The sequence below is a fragment of the Harpia harpyja genome, chromosome 6 (genome assembly GCF_026419915.1).
Source record: "Harpia harpyja isolate bHarHar1 chromosome 6, bHarHar1 primary haplotype, whole genome shotgun sequence".
Lineage (NCBI taxonomy): Eukaryota > Metazoa > Chordata > Aves > Accipitriformes > Accipitridae > Harpia > Harpia harpyja.
In genome coordinates this window covers 35,752,482-35,770,947 of record NC_068945.1, presented here as the reverse complement: position 1 = coordinate 35,770,947, position 18,466 = coordinate 35,752,482, and the positions used below count along the sequence as shown (strand labels likewise).

At 41.3% G+C, this 18,466-nt stretch overlaps 1 protein-coding gene across 2 annotated transcripts; it reads right to left on the bottom strand.

Annotated features, from left to right (window-relative positions):
* Positions 1 to 485: 485 nt before the first annotated feature.
* SLC38A2 (solute carrier family 38 member 2) lies at positions 486 to 17,223 on the bottom strand. Of its 2 annotated transcripts, XM_052790430.1 has the most exons (16): positions 16,919 to 17,214; positions 16,131 to 16,327; positions 15,780 to 15,861; positions 15,540 to 15,655; positions 12,335 to 12,408; positions 12,145 to 12,237; positions 11,864 to 11,945; positions 8,668 to 8,750; positions 7,591 to 7,649; positions 7,312 to 7,461; positions 6,444 to 6,523; positions 6,247 to 6,347; positions 5,744 to 5,868; positions 4,846 to 4,990; positions 4,631 to 4,728; positions 486 to 3,871 (listed from the first exon to the last, which is right to left on the bottom strand). In XM_052790430.1, the coding sequence occupies exons 2-16, from the start codon at positions 16,247 to 16,249 to the stop codon at positions 3,773 to 3,775; spliced, it is 1,506 nt and encodes a 501-aa protein (XP_052646390.1). In that variant the 5' UTR covers positions 16,250 to 16,327; positions 16,919 to 17,214; the 3' UTR covers positions 486 to 3,772. The 2 variants fall into 2 exon arrangements, with proteins under 2 accessions (XP_052646390.1, XP_052646389.1); XM_052790429.1 differs by having other exon boundaries at positions 4,631 to 4,990; positions 16,919 to 17,223.
* Between the last annotated feature and the right edge of the window lie 1,243 nt (positions 17,224 to 18,466).

The window sequence follows — 18,466 nt, the reverse complement described above, 5'->3', positions numbered from 1 at the left end:
CAGATTTCTGGAGCACAAAGAACAGATATGCTGCACTTGGTTTGTATCCAATTGCTAAAATACAGGTGAAACAGACACACCGGTTTTGAAAATTTTTAAGCAGCAGTTATTCTTCTCCTGGAGATTCAGTTGCAGGAAAATGGCACAGGATTTTGGCAAGACTCACTTATTTATTACACTTACACAAGATCTAACACATTGAGTCTTGTCTCCACGTACACCTGTACTGCAAAAAATGACATAATACAGGTTCCTCGCAGAATTTAATTTCTCATTCTTTAGTGTCCAGACTTGTTCTGTTTACTCTTGTAGTGTCATAAATTGTGGACTTACTTGTATGCTATTTTTCCTTTTTTTCCTCCCCTACCTGAAAAGTGCTCATAAGTAAGTTAAACATGCATGAAACTAAAGATGATACACTTTTAATATCGTCTTTAAAGAAAACCCTTCAAATGCCTCCTCCCAAAAAACCACCACAACATTGCTTAGGATTATCTATTTATTTATTTCAGTTAAAACATACAATGTTTCATTGAAACTGTGTTGCACTCCCTGCCAACAACTGGAGCTAGAGTGTTGGCCTCTAACCATACAGTGGATATTTACATATGTACACAGATGTACCGTAGGATGCCTGAATTTGGTGGCCTAATATGTTAGACCGTAAAAGTTGTTAAGTTGCTGCATTCAGGAAATCGTAACATCCATGGTAAATTTGAGGAAAAGTATACATGAACCTGAACGATGCTTTTTATGGACCCAAGTGACTCCTGCGTTTACTGCAACATATACATTTGTAATAAATACAATCTTAGTGTTTTCTTACACATCTTAGGTGTGACACATTTCTTCCATTCTTGTAAGCATTATCTTTTGTTGTAAAAGAATCTTTCCTTTGACGGTTGTTAATACAGATGTACAACATGGACAACTCCTTGAAATGATGTAACAATCAGTAATGAGAGAGGAATATATACATAAGTCCCGGTTTCCAAACCTACATTATATACATTATACTTACAGTATATACACACATACAATTTATGTACATAGACTATCATAAATATTGAAAAATAGGTTTAGTTTTAATGGATTAATGTTTTATAAATAACATGTTACATTTATGACTGAAATATCATGGAAGACAGTAATGTCTAACTGAGGTGACAAAACAGTGGTTTAATACTGAAGCTGCTCTTTCGGGTGGTTTGTCATGTAGGTAACTTTAAGCAGACAGGTTTTTAAAAAAAAAATACAACCCATAATTAGATAAATCGTATGTTGGAAATCAACCCAGCCAAGTGGAACTCAACTGTTGCAGGTGGAGAGCCAGTCACCAAACAATGTAACACATAATGTAAAATCTGGAAACTGCTACATTTCAGAGAATTAAGTGACGTGTATGATACATTATGAGGTGTCATCACAAAGACCTTCCTCCTCTCTGGCTGCTGAGAAGGACCGTGTAGTCACTTCTCATTTACACCTCCTTCCACTTCTACGGTTACTGAGAGAAAGGAGGCTATTTCTCACTTTCTTTCTTTCTTTTTAAATGCTGGCAAGGGAAGCGCTTCATCCCTTATGTGCTACAAATGGCTCAAAGGTAGACAACATTTTAATCCTCTTCCACCTTTCTACATTTGCAGAGAGGAAGAAGAAAAGCTGCCAAAGTACTGAGGAGGCACACGCTCAGCACTTCTGTGGAGATCAGGTAACATGGGGTAGTTAGCCATGGATGTACAGTACCTGAGGCAGAGAAGTACCTAAGGAGCGTTCGTCAGTGCTGACTCCAGGATCGTTAATTGCCAGTTGAGTACCACCGAACTAATAATACAAACAACAAAAGAGGAATCTAACTTCTCATTACAGTTTTACACTACAGACTTAGTGACCAGTACTTACAGTCATGCAGAAGTATCGATACAAAATACCTGCAATTTTTTTCATAGATTTTAAATGGCTGGGCAGAGACTGACATTATCTGCCAAACAGTGACTATCCTTTAGATTTGTTCCTGATTAATTCTACAAGAGCAAAAAAGTCTCAGGCACTGTTTAATCAATGGATTACAGGCCCTTACTTGTTCCCTCTGACACAACAACTGAGTGGAACTTTGTAAATCAGATTTTTAAAGCGTCATATCAGATGAAGACAATTGACCACATTGCCATGATGATTTCATTAATAATCTCTGTCTAGGCTTTTGTACCCAATAATTGGGGTGTTTGAGAACCTCTTATAAGCCAAGTATGCTGTTATACAAGTGTTATTTCTCTTCAACCTGGGATAAGAATGAAAGAGTAAACATGCACTAGAAACAAAACAGCTAATCACAACCATACAGCACCTGTTTCATAGCTAGCTAGCTAGGGCTCGTAAGAAACTTACCTATTTCTGAAGCAAACAAGTATGAGATGACTATCCAGCCTATGAGGTTATCTTTAATACTACTATACAGTATAAATTGGAAGAGGAATCCCAGTTGCGTATGTGAAGAGAGTTTGTACCAAGCATGAAATACTGGTGCAGTTATTTTGTGGATTTGACTCAGAAACAGAATAGTCAAGTAATTCAAAATCCAATAACGGATGAGTAATTTGAGAAATACTGTACAGTTTTCGAATATTATACAACTAGTAAACTACATTAGGACCTTTTTCTTTTCCTACAGCCTGCTTCAAGATAGATTGGACAGAAAAAAACCCCCAACAAACATTGCTACAACTGACAATGGACCTTATTAATAAAGAGAACTCCAGGAGGGAGTTTTATATTAATGGCCTCATATGCTCCCATGCCATTCAGTTTGTATCTACAACAGGAAAAAACACAAAAAGCAAAAACCCCCAAACCCTGTTTTACTCAATTGCACTATTGAGTACCTCAAGAAGGGAAATGTCAACACCATCTTTATGATTTCTATATTAACTACATTTTTCTCAAACGTACCCGTTCTAAAGGGTGTGTTTTTTTTAAAGGTTGAAATTTTGGGTTTCCACACCATTTTTGGGAACTAAGGTAACTGTAGTTACTTAAGTAAGCTGACAACTGATTTTCAGGATTATTTTCACTCTACTTCGAACTAAGTGAATTTCATGGGAAGCATCTGTAATTAGAGAATTTTGACTTGAATTGGTTCATTTTCTGTTTTGGTCATTAGAAGTATTTTTTAAAATAAAATTTCTTCTAATTATGCCTCTACTGAAAGGCAAACTAGATTTAATTTAGGACACCAATTAAATATTTTTTTTGAGCTCTTCTACATTATTCTTTCATTCTTTTTAGAAAAATGTTTCTTAAAGTCAAAATAGTGCTTTTGAGGTCCATAAGAATTTTTGGTACAAAAAATAATAGTGTTTTTCTCTCTCTCTCTCATTGGTTATTTAAACACTTTGCTGTAAATTAAAGAGTTATTTCTCACATCAAATGGTTCCATTAGGCACATTCAAGTAAAATAACAAAATATCCAAGTAACAATGATGAAAGCCAAACATGGCTTGATAAAAGTCTACAGAGAGTTCTGTCCATTCTCTGGAATGGAATAAAGTTGTCACTTCCTTTAGCCAGACACTCAGGTGGTTTGATGTTAATATCCACTTCCATCATGCAGAATAGTTTCTTAAAGACAGAGTTCAGGTATTCTACAATCAGAAGAACCATCAGCAAAGAATCTGCATTTTAAAGGAAGCTGAATAGCTCATTTTCGTTCTCAGTAGGTATCTGAGTGAACACTGGCATTTGAAGTGGAGTATTAGAGATTAAACCAGGACAGTTAATGGCCATCAGATGCAACATTCTGGGTCCAGTCTAGAATAATCAGTGTCATACACCCAGTCATCACAAGTATACCGCTTAGAAAGAAGAATGCAGCCTGAAAAAAGAAAACATAAAAGAAGTATTTCAGATTCTGCTATTACAGCCATAGTCATGCCCACTTATGGCACAAATGCCGTTGCTCATGGAGGACAAAGGAAAAGAGACAAGAGATCACAGTAAACAGTAAGGAGCTAGGCATCTTTCTCATACCTGGGGTCCCTTTTCAAATAAAAAACTACATTTATTTTCAGTATAGAAGACCTCACCCTCACCTGAGGGAAGTTAATGTAGCTGCTGATACCAGTCAGGCTCTGCCACTGTGCCGACTTGATTCTGACTCAGTATGTCTAAGATTTGATTCAGGGTCAGTACGTCTAAGATCAGTAAGAGCACCAACATCAGTCGGGATGTCCCAAATGATCAGTGGAGGTCAGCTTTTATGGGGTAAATTATGTAAGTAGGTCTTGAAAGAAAATTTAAAGGAGAACGACAAGATGTTTTTAGTATAGCTCTAAAGGGTAATCTGTTGAAATCTGGTTCTTATCAGCAACAGAATGACCCAATTATTGTTGAGATTGGGGGTTGGGGGGGGTGAGAGAAGTCACCGAAGTGAACTGAGCCTTCTGATGGTTATCATCTCCTCAGTTTTGAGTACCTATGCAACTCCCACATGTTGACTAAGACAACATTAAATGCCAGTTCACTGACTACCTTCCCCAGGAGTTCGGAATTCCTAAATTGTGAAGAAGGAAACTAAAGTTCTTGCTCTGAATTAGTAAGCAAGCGTAACTATTACATATCTGTCTATACATACCCCAATCTTTTGCACTGACTTCATTGGTTCCTTCTTGACTAATTTGATATAGAAGGCAGAAGGAAGTATAAAGATCAGCATGGCAGCCGCAGATGCACCTGTATTGAAAAAGCATAGAAATAAATATTCATAAACAGGTAAACATAATTTAATCAGATCGGAACTGCATTTTCTGAGATTTGAAAGACTACTTGAACTGATGTGAAAATGCTTACCAATGAAGCCAAAGATGTCTCGAATAGTAGGGACAAAGATAACAAGCACATTGGTAAATGCCAGAAGAGCAACTGTAATGGAACAGTGACGCCACCATCTAAACTCCTTCCCTGCCCACAACAGCTGGGTAATGGAACTGCGGATCTTTTGAAGAGTGGGAGAAAAAAACAAAACAAAACCAAAAAGACAGTTTAGTCTTCATTATGGAAGTCAGTGACTGTCACCTGAATCAGACCTTCCTTCTGAAAGTATTTTAACTTAATTTTCCTGAACACTTCAGATTTTAATAGAAGTTGAAGACAGGCATGAAAGTAGTTTGGTTTGGTGGTTTTTTTTTTTTTAATATTTACTTCCTGCACTTGAGAGGCAGCTCTGTGTTTCTGGTTTGTTTCTCTTTTCAGTGATTTAGATTCTCAAAGCACAGCCAGTAATGGAGAAAAAACAAGGAAAAACATCTGTCCTGAAGAAAAATAAATCCCAGAGGTTTCTGTAACATCTAAGGATGTTGCTCAACAACATACACCTAAATGGCCAGAATTCGTGTTCACAACGTACTTACAAAAACACACTGAGTTTTGTAAGCTTATAATACAATAGTGCAAGTACTTTTATAAAGGGGCAATCTGTTCCACCTCCCCAGTTAAACCATACCAGCAAAACAATATAAATGAACGTATTTGTATCTACTGCTTTATAAATGTTGCCTATTTATTTAATTTATTTGAATTCACAGTATAGAGATATTTCATCAAGCTAATTAGAACAAATATCCTTTTTTGGTTAAGCGAAAAATTATATAAACTAATAAAGGGGAGTTGCCAAATCAGTAAATGACTGCAGCAGGACAGGTGATGAAAATAAAAAATGGTAGTAAGATTAAAAAAATAAATTACTTACTGGGAAAATAACTACAGGTACGGTAAGGGTTACAGCCATAAGTACAGCGAGACGCACAATAAGAAGAAGAACATCAGCACCCAGATAAGCAGAGTAGGTATGAAGCAGTTCTGGTTCGACCCTTCCTATAAAGAAAACAGTATTTTAATTAGATGTAGTTGACATACTTCTCAAACAACCACTTCTGCTCTAAATCCTCAGCGAATTTTACTGTTATAGCAATATGAATTGAAAGCCTCAACAGCTCCTGTAAGCACACCTACACAGGGGTAACCTGAAGGCACTGAATCTGTTTTAATCCAGTTTTAATCCTGTGCCTTGGGCCTAATTCTACTACTGATCTCCTTTTGGGTGTGCACTTATAAAAGCATTAACAAACCCCCCAGCAAACAGTGTATATTTAGAACCCATAGTAAATGCTTGCTTGTTCTATCTTAAAAGTAATAGTGTGAATTTTGCAGAACGTAATTCATTTAAAAGAAAGCAGAGAAGGCAATATTCACCATAAAATGTCAGGTATCCAAAGAGAGCAGCCAATAAATACATGAGGAACATGGCAAAAAAAGATACATAGGACACATTCATCATTCTTTTACGGCTTCGGCTGTGAGAAAAAGAAACATTTTTAGCAACGAGAACCTACTGTTTTATACTACTTCTGTTTCTTTAGTGAAATTACAGACGCACATCTAACATTTACCTCTTCAGTTCTTCATAGATAGGAAGAATTGCAGGATGGCAGACAAAAGAAAATGTTAAGATTGGGACAGCATAGACAGTCTGAAAAACAAAAGTATCTTTCTTAAGTATCTCAACAGACATTAGAAATTTAGTTTTAAAAAACTCATCAGTAGATTTTTGAGTTTCGACTTAGCTATCAGTTTAGTTTTTGATAAAGACTAGCTATTCTTTACAACTGAAACTTTGGCAAAAATTAAAACAAGTTCGTATTTTCTTAAACCCAGTCCCTGAGGTACCAGATACTGTCAAATCCCACTGAAGTCCTTGCTGAGCTCTATGTATTTCCATTCAGAATTATGTTCTGCATCTCATAGGCTTAAAGCCATTATAGCCTGATCTTGGTACTGGCTGTTACACATACTTCTTCCCCATGAGCGGGCATTCACCACTGTAATTGGGAGAATTCATGAGAGTGAAGACTTTGTGATGGGGAACTTAATGTCTATGCCAAACCCTAGCATACATTTCCCATTCGCGTGCTTTTACTATTTCCTTCATCTTCTTCTGCAATCTACTTTCTAAAATGCTTTACTAACTTACTTGAGAAGGCTTGAGAAATGCTGTGCTGAAGAATGAGAGATGCGTTTATTGCCACTCATCTCAGGCAGGCACCTCAAGCTCCTCTAATTTCTGTGTATTCGGAGTGTGGAAACACGCAGTCTACAGGAGGTAAACAGTGCCTAACTCTCCTGGAACAGAAAGTCTTAGCACATCCCAAGTTTACAACTGGGCAATTACTTGAAGGAAAAATGACCTAATTTATCTGCTACATACGTAGTCTCTCTTAGTTATTTTCAACAGCAAGTCTGATTTTCAGGCAGTTTTACCTGTGAATTGAAGATGAAATATTTTGGCTTGCACACATCATCACTTGTTATGTTTTCTTTTACCAAAGATGCCAGTGTCACATTTATTAATGTTGCGTTCATGATGTCACTGTCCACAGGACAAGGAATCTGAAACATCTTCCAAATTACCTAGAAATAAAGCCATGTATTTATTGTTACTTTGACTAATGCAATATGCAAAACTTTTCAGAAACTGTGTTTAATTTCACTTTGAAATGCAGTTTTACAAGCACTGGAAATCTACAAGATTATACTTACAACAATCAGAAAGAAGACCATGCAAAGTAAGGAAAAGCCACTGGTATAGCCCAAATATCCTGTGTTCAAGAAAGACAAAAAAATCTAAGGTACAATAAACAGAAACACCATTCAAGTCATAACATTATGACAAAATACATTCTGTCCGTGATGTCTTTAGATTGCCATTTTCTTAGTGTTACATAGAACAAGTTAATTATTCATTGACTTTCCGCTAATCTCAACCCAGATCTGAAAGTTCTCAAACACATATTAGGGTCCGTACAGTGAGTCTGTAACATTAAATTTTATAACTTACAAAAAAACCCCAACCCACAACAAAAAACACCCACCAACAACTATGTGAATTGCTTATTATATACTAAGAACGACTCTAGGATTAATTCTAATAGAATGCACTATGAGATAACTTAGCCTTTTCCTTCTGTTTTTATTGATTCACTTGATTTGTAGAAAGTAGTAACTTGAGAAAGTAATTCACATTGAGACTCTCAGTTAGTAAGGTTCCACTACAGGATTCTCTGAACAAATAGTGTGCAAACTGAATTATTGACATATATCACTGAACTACAGCCATTTCAGATAAAGCATCTGGTATGAATATTCTGCTACTGCTTGGGATCTAAAATGAAAAAGGTGAATTCTATTTACATTGCAAAGACAATTTAACTGCCCAGGTCTAGCATCCCTATTCTTTTGAGACTGTTATACAATATTATACTACTTCACTACTGACCAAAGTAGGTCAAACTTCGTGATAAGAACACAAACAGAAAGTTACTGTTGAGCCTTGTTCTAAAGCTACCCTATCTATTGTCCTTTCATTTCCCACAAACACATCTGTAACTTAAGATGCTTGGATGTCTGGATCTTTTTCTTGTCCTTTTTTAAATTTTTTTTTTAAATTTTTTTTTTAAGTAGACTGACAGCAATTACCTAAACACTGATTAGTCCCAAGAGACAAGTTTGGAGACAGTTGTTAATTCACATAGTACTTCAAGATTCAAACATTGTATCAACCCATTTCCCCACAATATTTTCAATGCATTTTTATTTTGATTGTACTCCATTGCTTACCTAAATTTTTCAGTAAGGACAGGGGAAGAATGAGTATGACAGACACCAGCAGCACTAAATAGTCGCCGTTAAGATACCATTCTCTGAAGAAAAAAGTTAATATTTGTAAGTAATCAAAGTATTTAAAAATTATGACATTTGCAGTTTAGCCTTCACTCTTATCTTCTCCTACAACATATGGCTTCTTCAAAAAGTGTAGTACCTGATGTCACAAAGGATTAGCAACTCACTATATGGACCTAAAGCCCTACAACACCTTCTTATCTCACCCCAAACCTGCATTGTGCCTTTCCTTTAGTGTCCTTTTCTAAAATTAATATGCATCTGGAAGTCAGTAGACAGGAAAGTAAATGACTGGTCGGAAAAGAAGTCAACTGGGATCAATCATGGAAAAAATAGTAATTTGCTTAAATGTTGGTTCCCAACTCTCCAGATGTATTAGAATATTGCAGGGCCCCAGCAGGGTGGTGATCCACTTTTTAATGGAAATAAAATTCTGTTGGGTGCCCTGCAGGAGTTAAAGAAAAACAGGTGAGGGCTGGAGTTAAGGTAGTAGCTCAAGCCCACTGGCTGAGAAAACTCCAACAAGCACTGGGAGTCTCTTGGAGGCACGTTTAGTCCCTTTCAGTAGGGAATCTATGACAAGAACCTTAGAATTTTTTTTCCTTCAGATCATTTTTTCCATTTCTTCCATAAGAAGCAGCAGCTATTTTTTGACAAAACATTTGGAGTGTTAGAAGATTAACATCTTCCTTTGAAACACAGAAAAACGAAGTTAGCTCTGTGTAAATAGAACGTAATTTCACTGAACTAATAGAAAAACTGACCTTGAGTATTTAATCGTGGCAGGGTAACTGCTTTCTTCATCTGTCCTACAGGATCATCCTATATGCTTTAAGCAATTAAAGTAACACTGAGCATTTATTCACAAATATTAATACTTCATATCCCATTATGGTATCATCTAACAGTATTTATTTTAAAATGGACTGTATACTATTTAGGTAAACAAAGAAAAACTAATGACCTAATTGGAAATTTGTGCATTCACACTCAATTGCTGAATTGCAAGCCTAAATATGGTAGTGGAAATATGAAATAACTTTAACAGACTTGCTCTGGATTTATGTAGTAAATGCAAAAGCAATTTGGTCATCTCTTTCCCCAGTTGTATCTGGGATAACTAAATGTAAAAAACATATTTCAGAAAGTTCAGATGTGTATGACATTAACGCCATGTACCTTTTGTTGTCTTTTTTTTTTTTTTTTTAAATGTAGTAATCTTGTGGTATATTTAAAAGAAATCACAGCACAGGGATTCCTTGCATTTGATACAGTCATAAGAACGCGCACCGTTATTGTGCATGCCCCATGTGGAGGCCATCAGGACTTTCAGACCAAGGACTTAAAAGTTTTTCTGTGCTGAAGAGTAAAGAATGGGATTGCACAGCTTTAAAATACAGCCGAGTATTTTAAAAATTGCTAAATGAATTTTAATAATGGAGCTAGTATTTGTAATATTGTCTCAGAATTCCAGAATATCTTCTACAGTAAGCATTATTTTGGGACATTTAAACAGGTAAGTGCTTACATTTTAGACACCAGGCTGCCAGAGTGGAATCCATGCCAATGGTAGCCACCCAGACTCCCCTAAGCAACGCATGGAGAGAGTCAGTTAAACGGGGTCCACAATTGCCGGAGCACCGAGAAAAGATTTACTTTAAATCAGTGTACAGCTACCTAGTACCAGCCAACAAGAAAACACTTAAGATACAAATCTCAATTTCTTAATTTTGTCTGCTAGATTTGCAGAGCAGCAGCTGAATCCAGTGAGATTCACAGCCTTTAACTTTCCCTGTTGAACTGCAGCTGATTTTGAATTCTTTTCTGAAGATGGGACAGTTAAACATACTTGCCTCCAAGCCCCCTCGTAAGTCCCTGGAGCAGCCAGTACTTTCTTAAGAAGTAGAAAATAGGGACTTGAATTCAGCCAAAGGAGGGAAATGAACCTTCCCAGCAAAGAATTTGTAAACATTACACTAGTAGAGTAAATGGGATGGGTACATTCTTCGAGTACATTAAAAAAAAAAAAAAAAAAAAAAGAGAGAGAGAAGGAAAAAAAAAAAGATGGCTAGCACTGTTGTCATGACAATATCTATCAGCAAGCTGTATGAACACCACCACATGGCTTGAACCCCTTGGGGAACACAGGCAGAAAAATGCCTACCTTCTGAACTCAGGCTTAGGTGCAAGTTGGAGTCTTGAGCTGCTCAGCCCTCTCAAGACTGGGACACTTCAGGACAAGGCACAGAAGTACAACTCTGAAGAGTGAGATTTATAGCACTTAACTCTATCCATCTGAAGTCAGGCATCTTGTTTTAGATAGCTGTTTTTACACACCCTCTCAATATAGAGTGATATGATAAATTGTTCTTTGGAGATGCCCAAAACTGGTGTCTAAGCCAGGTGCACTGAACTGACCACTACAGGTGATCACCTTTCTCCACTGATTTATACAAAGACCAGAGTAATGATAAGCTCAAAATCTAACTTTCAGACGGTATGGTTAGATAAAATGAACCCTACCCAAGGCACCCACTTTTAAAGCCAAGCAGGAAAGCCACTACGGAGTCAAGATGTCTCCAGGGCTAAATGGCAATGTGCCCACCATTTTAGTATTGGGCATATAAACTGTCTTATCTCAATGTTTAGTCCCCATGTCTTTTTGAGAACCATTCCTTAAGACATTCATTACATAACTGCACCTTAGTCTTATATTTAATCACTTCCCACACTATTAACACTAGAAAACCAAAATATTCAGTCCAAACCAGTTGGAATGCAGTAAGAAAAAAAAAAAACAAACCAAAACCAAAACCAAACCAACCATAACCACATTTACCTTTCCTTATCGAGAGTATGTACTGACTGGTACATACATTAACACTTACCTGATGTTCTTTAGAGAACTGCTTTCTGTAATATGATGCGATACCTGTATTTTTCTACCCTTTTTCCAGGACAGGCTGGATCTAAATGAAGTGGAGCACTCAGGGGAAGGGCAAACTTACTGTATCTCTGTCTGAGTAAGAAGCTACCCTATGGTGTACCGAACGTGGTCTTCATATAAAAATATATACAGTCTCCGTATTTGTTTCTCCTAATAGTTTCTCTGATGAGGAGTTCTAACACCTACCCTGTGGTCTCTTCGATGTTCATAAATGTCTTGATGACCAATGGTAACTCATATTTCACTATGAAGAGGTAGCTTGACATAGCTGTAGGTGAATAACATCATAGATCATTACAAATATAGAATATGCCACAAGATGCAAGAATCACATAACATGTTTCATAACTTCACTTGAACACAAGCAGTTAATGAACACATGTTGTGTGAAAAAAAAGTCTCCAAGAATTAGTAAGTAGGGAACAATTACTATCGACAACGCAGACATTTTAAGATCTTGTCCTCACCTCCAATGTTCTGCATTGTAATTGATCCAGACGCAGCAAGTTTTCCAGCCATACCGAATGCCTTCATTCCTAACTGTTCATACAATAAAGATCCTAAAAAAACCCAAAAGAATCCATTGGAAGGGTGTGTTTCACAAAGATACCATATGAAACAAATATGATATATTTGTAAAATAGTAATTTGTCATACCTCCTTCATTGGCAGTCTTCAAAAGCAGATGCACTGAATACAAAGAAAATATTGAGACAAACAGCAGGAGTATCCTGGGGGGGGGGAAAACATGCAAATTTTTAATAGCCATAAATGACTTATTGTAACCTTATTAAATAAAGGCAGATCAAAAGTAAAAATTAATCATATTAAAATATTATCTGGGAAAAACCTGTAGATTCTAAGGCCAGCTAAAAGCATTCTGAAAACCCAATTAATGCCTAGTTTAGAAAGGATTTTATACTAAAATGCATTTCAGAGGCACAGAGAGAAATTCTAGTGTAGGATTAAACAACGCTTATATTCACTGGAAAGTGGCGTAAGCACCGACAAGTGTCAGTGCATTATAACTGGCTACATTTGATATGAATAGCTTAACAAAGTACCAATAGGAATGGTTTTGTATCCTTGCAAGAAACTGTATTTCTCCTGTCTTCCTATCCTTGTTCAACAGTGTGTCATGCATCTATTGAACATCCAGTTGTGACTAACTGTAGCTAAAGTGAAGATTATCTCTTGGTCTTAAACAAATCAGCTTTTCAGCTTAAACCTGTGTCATGTCTTTTTTTATGTGACGATGAAACCGCAAAAGCCTTAAAAAATTGACTGAAAATTCAGACGTATTGAGAGCTATGTCTTCAAATGGAAATACGTATTTATTGTCATTAAAAAAAAAAAAAAAAGACAACTTTCTTTGTTCAAAAGTTACTCTTCATGTGTGCTTACATGGGAATCACTAGCGGCTTGTTTATCTTCCCCACAGGTTTTACACGCAATATATATTATTTCCAGAAGCACATTTGCAACATCTAAAATTCGGATCTCTCAACTGCACTTCTCTCCCACAACAAATGCACTTCCTGGAGTGGCACGCTAGGGGGAACTTCCCAGACTGCTGAAGAACACAGTGGAAAATTACAGTACATTAAAAAAAAAAAATCCCTGTCCTTTCTTATACCCATACAAGCATTCTGCTTTACAGGAAAGCTAAGAATCAGCACATCTGCTCAAAAATGGCAAGCTCCATTTAGAGTTCCCAGAGCACTCTTTACAATTCCTTTTGTGCCATTTTTAACGTTGGCGAAATTGGTAAACACAGCACAAAGAACTGGAAACAAGAACATCTGAGAAAAGCTTCGCAGATCCATACAAGGAATGCAGGAAACTTGTGTTATGGTGCCAATTCAACACCAACACATGCACACAAATAGACCTCTGTATTTCTGACAGGTAGAGAGGGATTAACCAGGATTTAATTCAGCCATCAACTCAGAAACAGCACAGCGAGATGTGCAAGGGTTACATTTCATTAAAACAGCACAGATCCTGGACCCCTCAGTCCTAACCTTGAATGGCTGCCTACAGTGTTGACAAGATCAGTCAGCAAACTCATCTCGAAGCTCAGTTTCTGGCTTCCAGACCGTATCATTCATTTATTTAGAGCTGACACAAGTGACAAGTCACAGCACTGACACAAGTAACTCCACACAGTCTTCGAAGAATTTAGTGCCTTAATCGACTGCATCTGGAACCTAGTTATTAAAGCATGTCTGCAATGCCCTCAGTGTCATCATAAATCCTCAGTATCATCAGCGACTGACTGCTTTCCTGTCTTGGAACTATACAAACTACACTAAGTTTCAAAAGGTAGCAAGCTAGTTTATCTTTGGATCAGTATGAAGGCAAATAGATATGAATGCAGTATCTGGAAATGAAAGGTGACTAAACGGTCTCAGCACCCAATTGTTAAATTGACAGTTTTGAACATTTTTTTCTTCAGAACAAAAGGACCCCCATTATATGCAAATCTCTTCAAATATCTAACCTTAAATTCTTTTTTTCCCTCTCCTCAGAGACGTTCTAATGTGCATGACACTAATTATCTTATGTGCGCTGCAGAACATCTTTAGAGCATGAGTGGTGTGTAGAGAGATGAAGTATCTCTCTCTCTTCCGAATTCATGCTGCTAAGTTGTTCATTCAGTTTAGCATCATCTAAGCAAGTGAAAGTCTTAACAAAAAATTAACAAATCGCCATATTTTTAAAATAAAATCCTTTAGATCAAAACTTTACACATTGGTAGTTTCCTCAGGAAACGGACGGCACCTTGATATACTGTCAAGTGTCTGGAAGTAAATCTGACCTACAGCCTTCTGGCAATCTGGCAACAGAGCAAGGCAAATTTTGAACTAAACGTTACTCTTCACTTGTTCTTGAACATTCAGCACATTTATCCATTTCCAGGATAAAAATGCAAAGTTCCTTTAAACACATCCATGGCTTCCCATTGGCACTCAGTCACTGATACTACATGTCGTGTGAGCTGAACTGCCTCCAATATATGAAAAATGTACTTTCCCAAGACACTTAGGAGCACCGTGCACAATTGTTTCCTCATGCCATTTCCAATTACATTACTGGAGTCTTGTCTTATACCTGAAAGCTTTTGCCAATATGGACATACCGATGAAGATATGCCGGTTATTCCACATCCCTCCCTTGCAGGGAGACACCGATTTTTATAGGTGTAGCTGAAACCGGCTCCCTGAATTGAGTAAAAGCATAGCAATAAAAATTATTCCTTTCTTGGTGTAAGTACATCGCACCTCTATAGGCACAACTATGTCAGCTGAGGAAAAGGAGACCGCGTCCCTGATCGTTAGGACTGGGCCACAGAAATTTTTAAGAGTAGACATGGCCAGACTTGCAAGAGACAAATAAACCAATCCCCTTCTGCCTAAGTTTTTCTTCTAACTCTCTAGAGCCTGATCCTGTAACTGTTTGTGCAATTAGGACTTCCACTAACTGAAAACTTTCTCTTGTCACTCTCTGAAAGAAAAAGTTAATACAGACTTCAGTCTGTTCAGTAGCACCTCTCTCTTCCTCTTGGAAAATGGGAAGTCTACCAGTTATTCATGGAGAAACTGCAACTAAGGAGAGGAAAATTCACCGTAAAATGTTTTGTGGATTGCAGCACTTGCAATGAATCTGTTTAATGTCTGCAAGTCCTTCTGACTGTATCACAACCTCTTAATTCAAAACAAGCCAAGAATCCCAAAATGCAATTCTGCACCTACGGCAATGACTACGTATTTTGTAAAGGTCATATTCTTACATCAAGTATTTTTCCATTATTAATTACAGAGCAGAAAGGTGGTTTTTTGATGAACCAAAAGATACTTACACAAAAAGAGCAATTCCAGTGTTAGCCATGGCATAAGAAAGACCAAGGATGCCACTACCCACAATAGCATTGCTCAGATTAAATACTGACATTCCAAAGGAAGTAGTACCTGGATGCTGAGAAAAGGGAGATAGGTAATAATTAATAGAAAGTTATTACTTATTTCAGAATTAAAGCAAACATAAATTTGGCATTTTTTTTTTTTTTTTAGTTTTTGAAAGGTCACTGCTATGTACTTACATACTGAGTCTCATATTTCTTCTTTCCAAGATTGGAGTCGAGCAAGAAATTTTGGTTTTCTGGATCGATATCCGCATAGTGGCTGGAAAAAATTATCGCATCATTAGTGACTATTGTGGGCGACTCGCCTATTCGCTTCCCAATCCGCTCCGACGGGAAACAAACGAGAAAAACCACCCGAGTGCCCCCCAAAAGACGAACACCGCACCCCCGCCATCCTCCCCAGCGCACAAAGCACCGCGCGTGCTGACGCCCGCAGTCACCTCCGCGCTTCTCTTTGACGCCTGTCAACACCGGACCCGAGGTGGCGGTGGCGGCGTTTTCGACACCCCCTCCCCATCTCCGCCTCACCTCTTCATGGCAGCCGGCTTGGTGGGGTAGGGGTAGCTGAAGTCGTTGCTGTTGGAGCTGTAGCTGCTGCTGTCCTCGTCGGGGGAGATGTTGAACTTGCCCATCTCGGCGCTGCTCATGGTGACGACGAGGAGGAGGAGGAAGCCGGGGGCTCGGCAGACCCGCTCTTTTGTCCTTGGCGGCGGGGCTGGCCGCGCCTGCGGAGGTGGGAGGCGACGTCAGTTGCCGCAGCGGGCGCCGCGGCCCGTCACGTGGCCCGCCCGCCCGCGGGGCTCGGCGGCCCCCGCCCGAGTGGAAAAGTACCAGGCGCGGCGGGGCGGGGGGCGCGCGGGCAGACAAAGGTGAGACCCCGCGGCGGGGGGGGGGGCGACGGTACGGCCGGCGGCGGCAGCCACCGGGCCGAGGTAACGGCACCGCCACGCCGCACTCTACCCCCCCCCCCGACCCCGATAGCGGAGACTGATGCAACACCGATGGGCGATTGTCACATTGGCCGCCTCTCTGTTTACCTTGCCCCCCCCCCACCCCCGCCCCCTTCTCCCAATCCCGCCGGTGACATCCCGGCGGCGTTTCCAATGGAAAAATGGAAATCGGTCGCGGGACCGCACCGCACCCGCTTGGGGGGGGGGGGGGTGTTCCACCTTTTTAGGATGCTGCAGCGCCCGCCGGCAAACCGAGGGGGGGGGGGGGGGGGGCTGCCGCCAGACAAAGGCGCGGAGGACCAGCCCCGCTGCGCCCGAAAACTCGCCCCTTGGCCGCCGGCGGCCGCGTTAAGAGCCGCGCCGTACCTTCTCCGCGGGAGCCTGCAAGCGAGGTGTCCTCCCGAAGCCTCGGAACAGGGAGACGCTCCTCTCCGCTGCTGCTTCTTGCAAGGGGAATAAAACCCTGAGCTATAAAACGCCGGGGAAAACAACCACCCTAAATAAATAAAGGTAGAAAAACAAAAAAAACCCAAAACACAAAACCAACCAACCAAACAAAAAAAATCACTGAAGAAAAGCCAGCGGTGTAAAAGGGAAAGAAAATATCGCCTCGGCGCTGGTCGCTCCCGCTCTGACGGCCCCCTCGGGGCGCCGCAGCTCTTCAGGCAGGAATGCGGGCGCGTCATCGCGGAGGGGCGCGGCGCTCGCCCGCCGCCGCGCCGCCCCCCGCCCTGCCCGGCTGACCCCCTGCCGCCGCCGGGGCGGGAGGAGCCGGTGGGAGGTGTGTGTGTGTGTGTGTGTGTGGAGTGTGGGGGGGTGTCAGTCGGGGTTTCGCTGCCGGTGCTTGTCAGGAGCGCTCCCTGAAGGTGCTGCCGCCCGCCCGGCGCAGCATCCGCAGCCTGGACTGCAGCAGCGGGTACAACCCCAGCGAGGCTTCCAGTTCCCGCCTCGTTTGCCAGCCTGCGGCGCGCTGCCGGGCTCCCGCTCCGGCGTTTGCCGGTAGCTGGGTGCACGACGGCGTGTGTGTGTGTGTGTGTGTGTGTGTGTTCGTGTGAGGTGCCGGCGACCCACAGCTCCGCGCTGGGAGTCACCTGATGTTTTTAATACGGGAGCGAGCCGCGGTACACGTGCAAGACCCGGGGGCAGCCGAAAAGGATCCCCGAGTCGTCCCTGCGGGGAAGCGATGCGGAATGACGGCCTCCCCTTAGTGATGCGATGCAGGATAAACCCCGCTTTAGGGAAAAGAGGGAGCGGGGGGGGGGGGAATTAACAACCTGCTTCCTTTCACTCAGAAACTTTTTCGAGGGCTTTGGTGCCCGATGCCCCGCGGAAGGGGGCAGCGGGGCTTTGCGGTTCGCCCCAGCCCCTCACACACACGCAGCAAGGTTGCGGCTCGGCGCGGGCAGCGAGGCACCGTTTGCCCGCTGTTTCTTGAGGGGGTGTGCGTGGTCGAAGCTCGACCCCGGCCCCGCTTCTCCCCGCGGCGGCAGCCTCGAGTATGGCGGAGGTGCGACGGGAGCGACTCGCACCCTCGAGAGGCAGCGAGCCCCTCACCCGCCACCGGGCCCCCGCTTAAGCGGAGCGGGACGGGGGACGACACACAGCGAGGTTCCCCTGAGGCGAGACGGCGCGGGCAGGCGGCGGCAGCCCTAAGCGTTAACGCCGCAGAACGTTCTAGAGCGCCGCCGCCACCATTGCGGGTTGGGGAAGGGGAGAGGGAGGAGGGGGGCAGCGGGGGAGAAGGGAGAAGGGGCGGAGCCCGGCGAGGGCACGCGCAGCAGATGCGGAGCCGAAAATTTTCCATCACTGCAGTTCTCCCCCGCCCCCAACCGCCGCGATGACGTCACGACCCCCCCCTTCCCGCCTAGTTCCCCGCAGCCTCCGCCGGCGTGTGAGGCGGCGGGACGCGCTGCG

What these genes read in the sequence shown, in the direction of transcription:
- SLC38A2 (XM_052790429.1), bottom strand. Translation starts at nt 16,249, where the DNA reads ATGAGCAGCGCCGAGATGGGCAAGTTCAACATCTCCCCCGACGAGGAC. An exon ending in ACTGGAATTGCTCTTTTTGT is followed by an intron (nt 12,409 to 15,539) that starts GTAAGTATCTTT and finishes CCCCCCCCCCAG; the next exon opens with GATACTCCTGCTGTTTGTCT. An exon ending in TACAATGCAGAACATTGGAG is followed by an intron (nt 11,946 to 12,144) that starts GTGAGGACAAGA and finishes ATTCACCTACAG; the next exon opens with CTATGTCAAGCTACCTCTTC.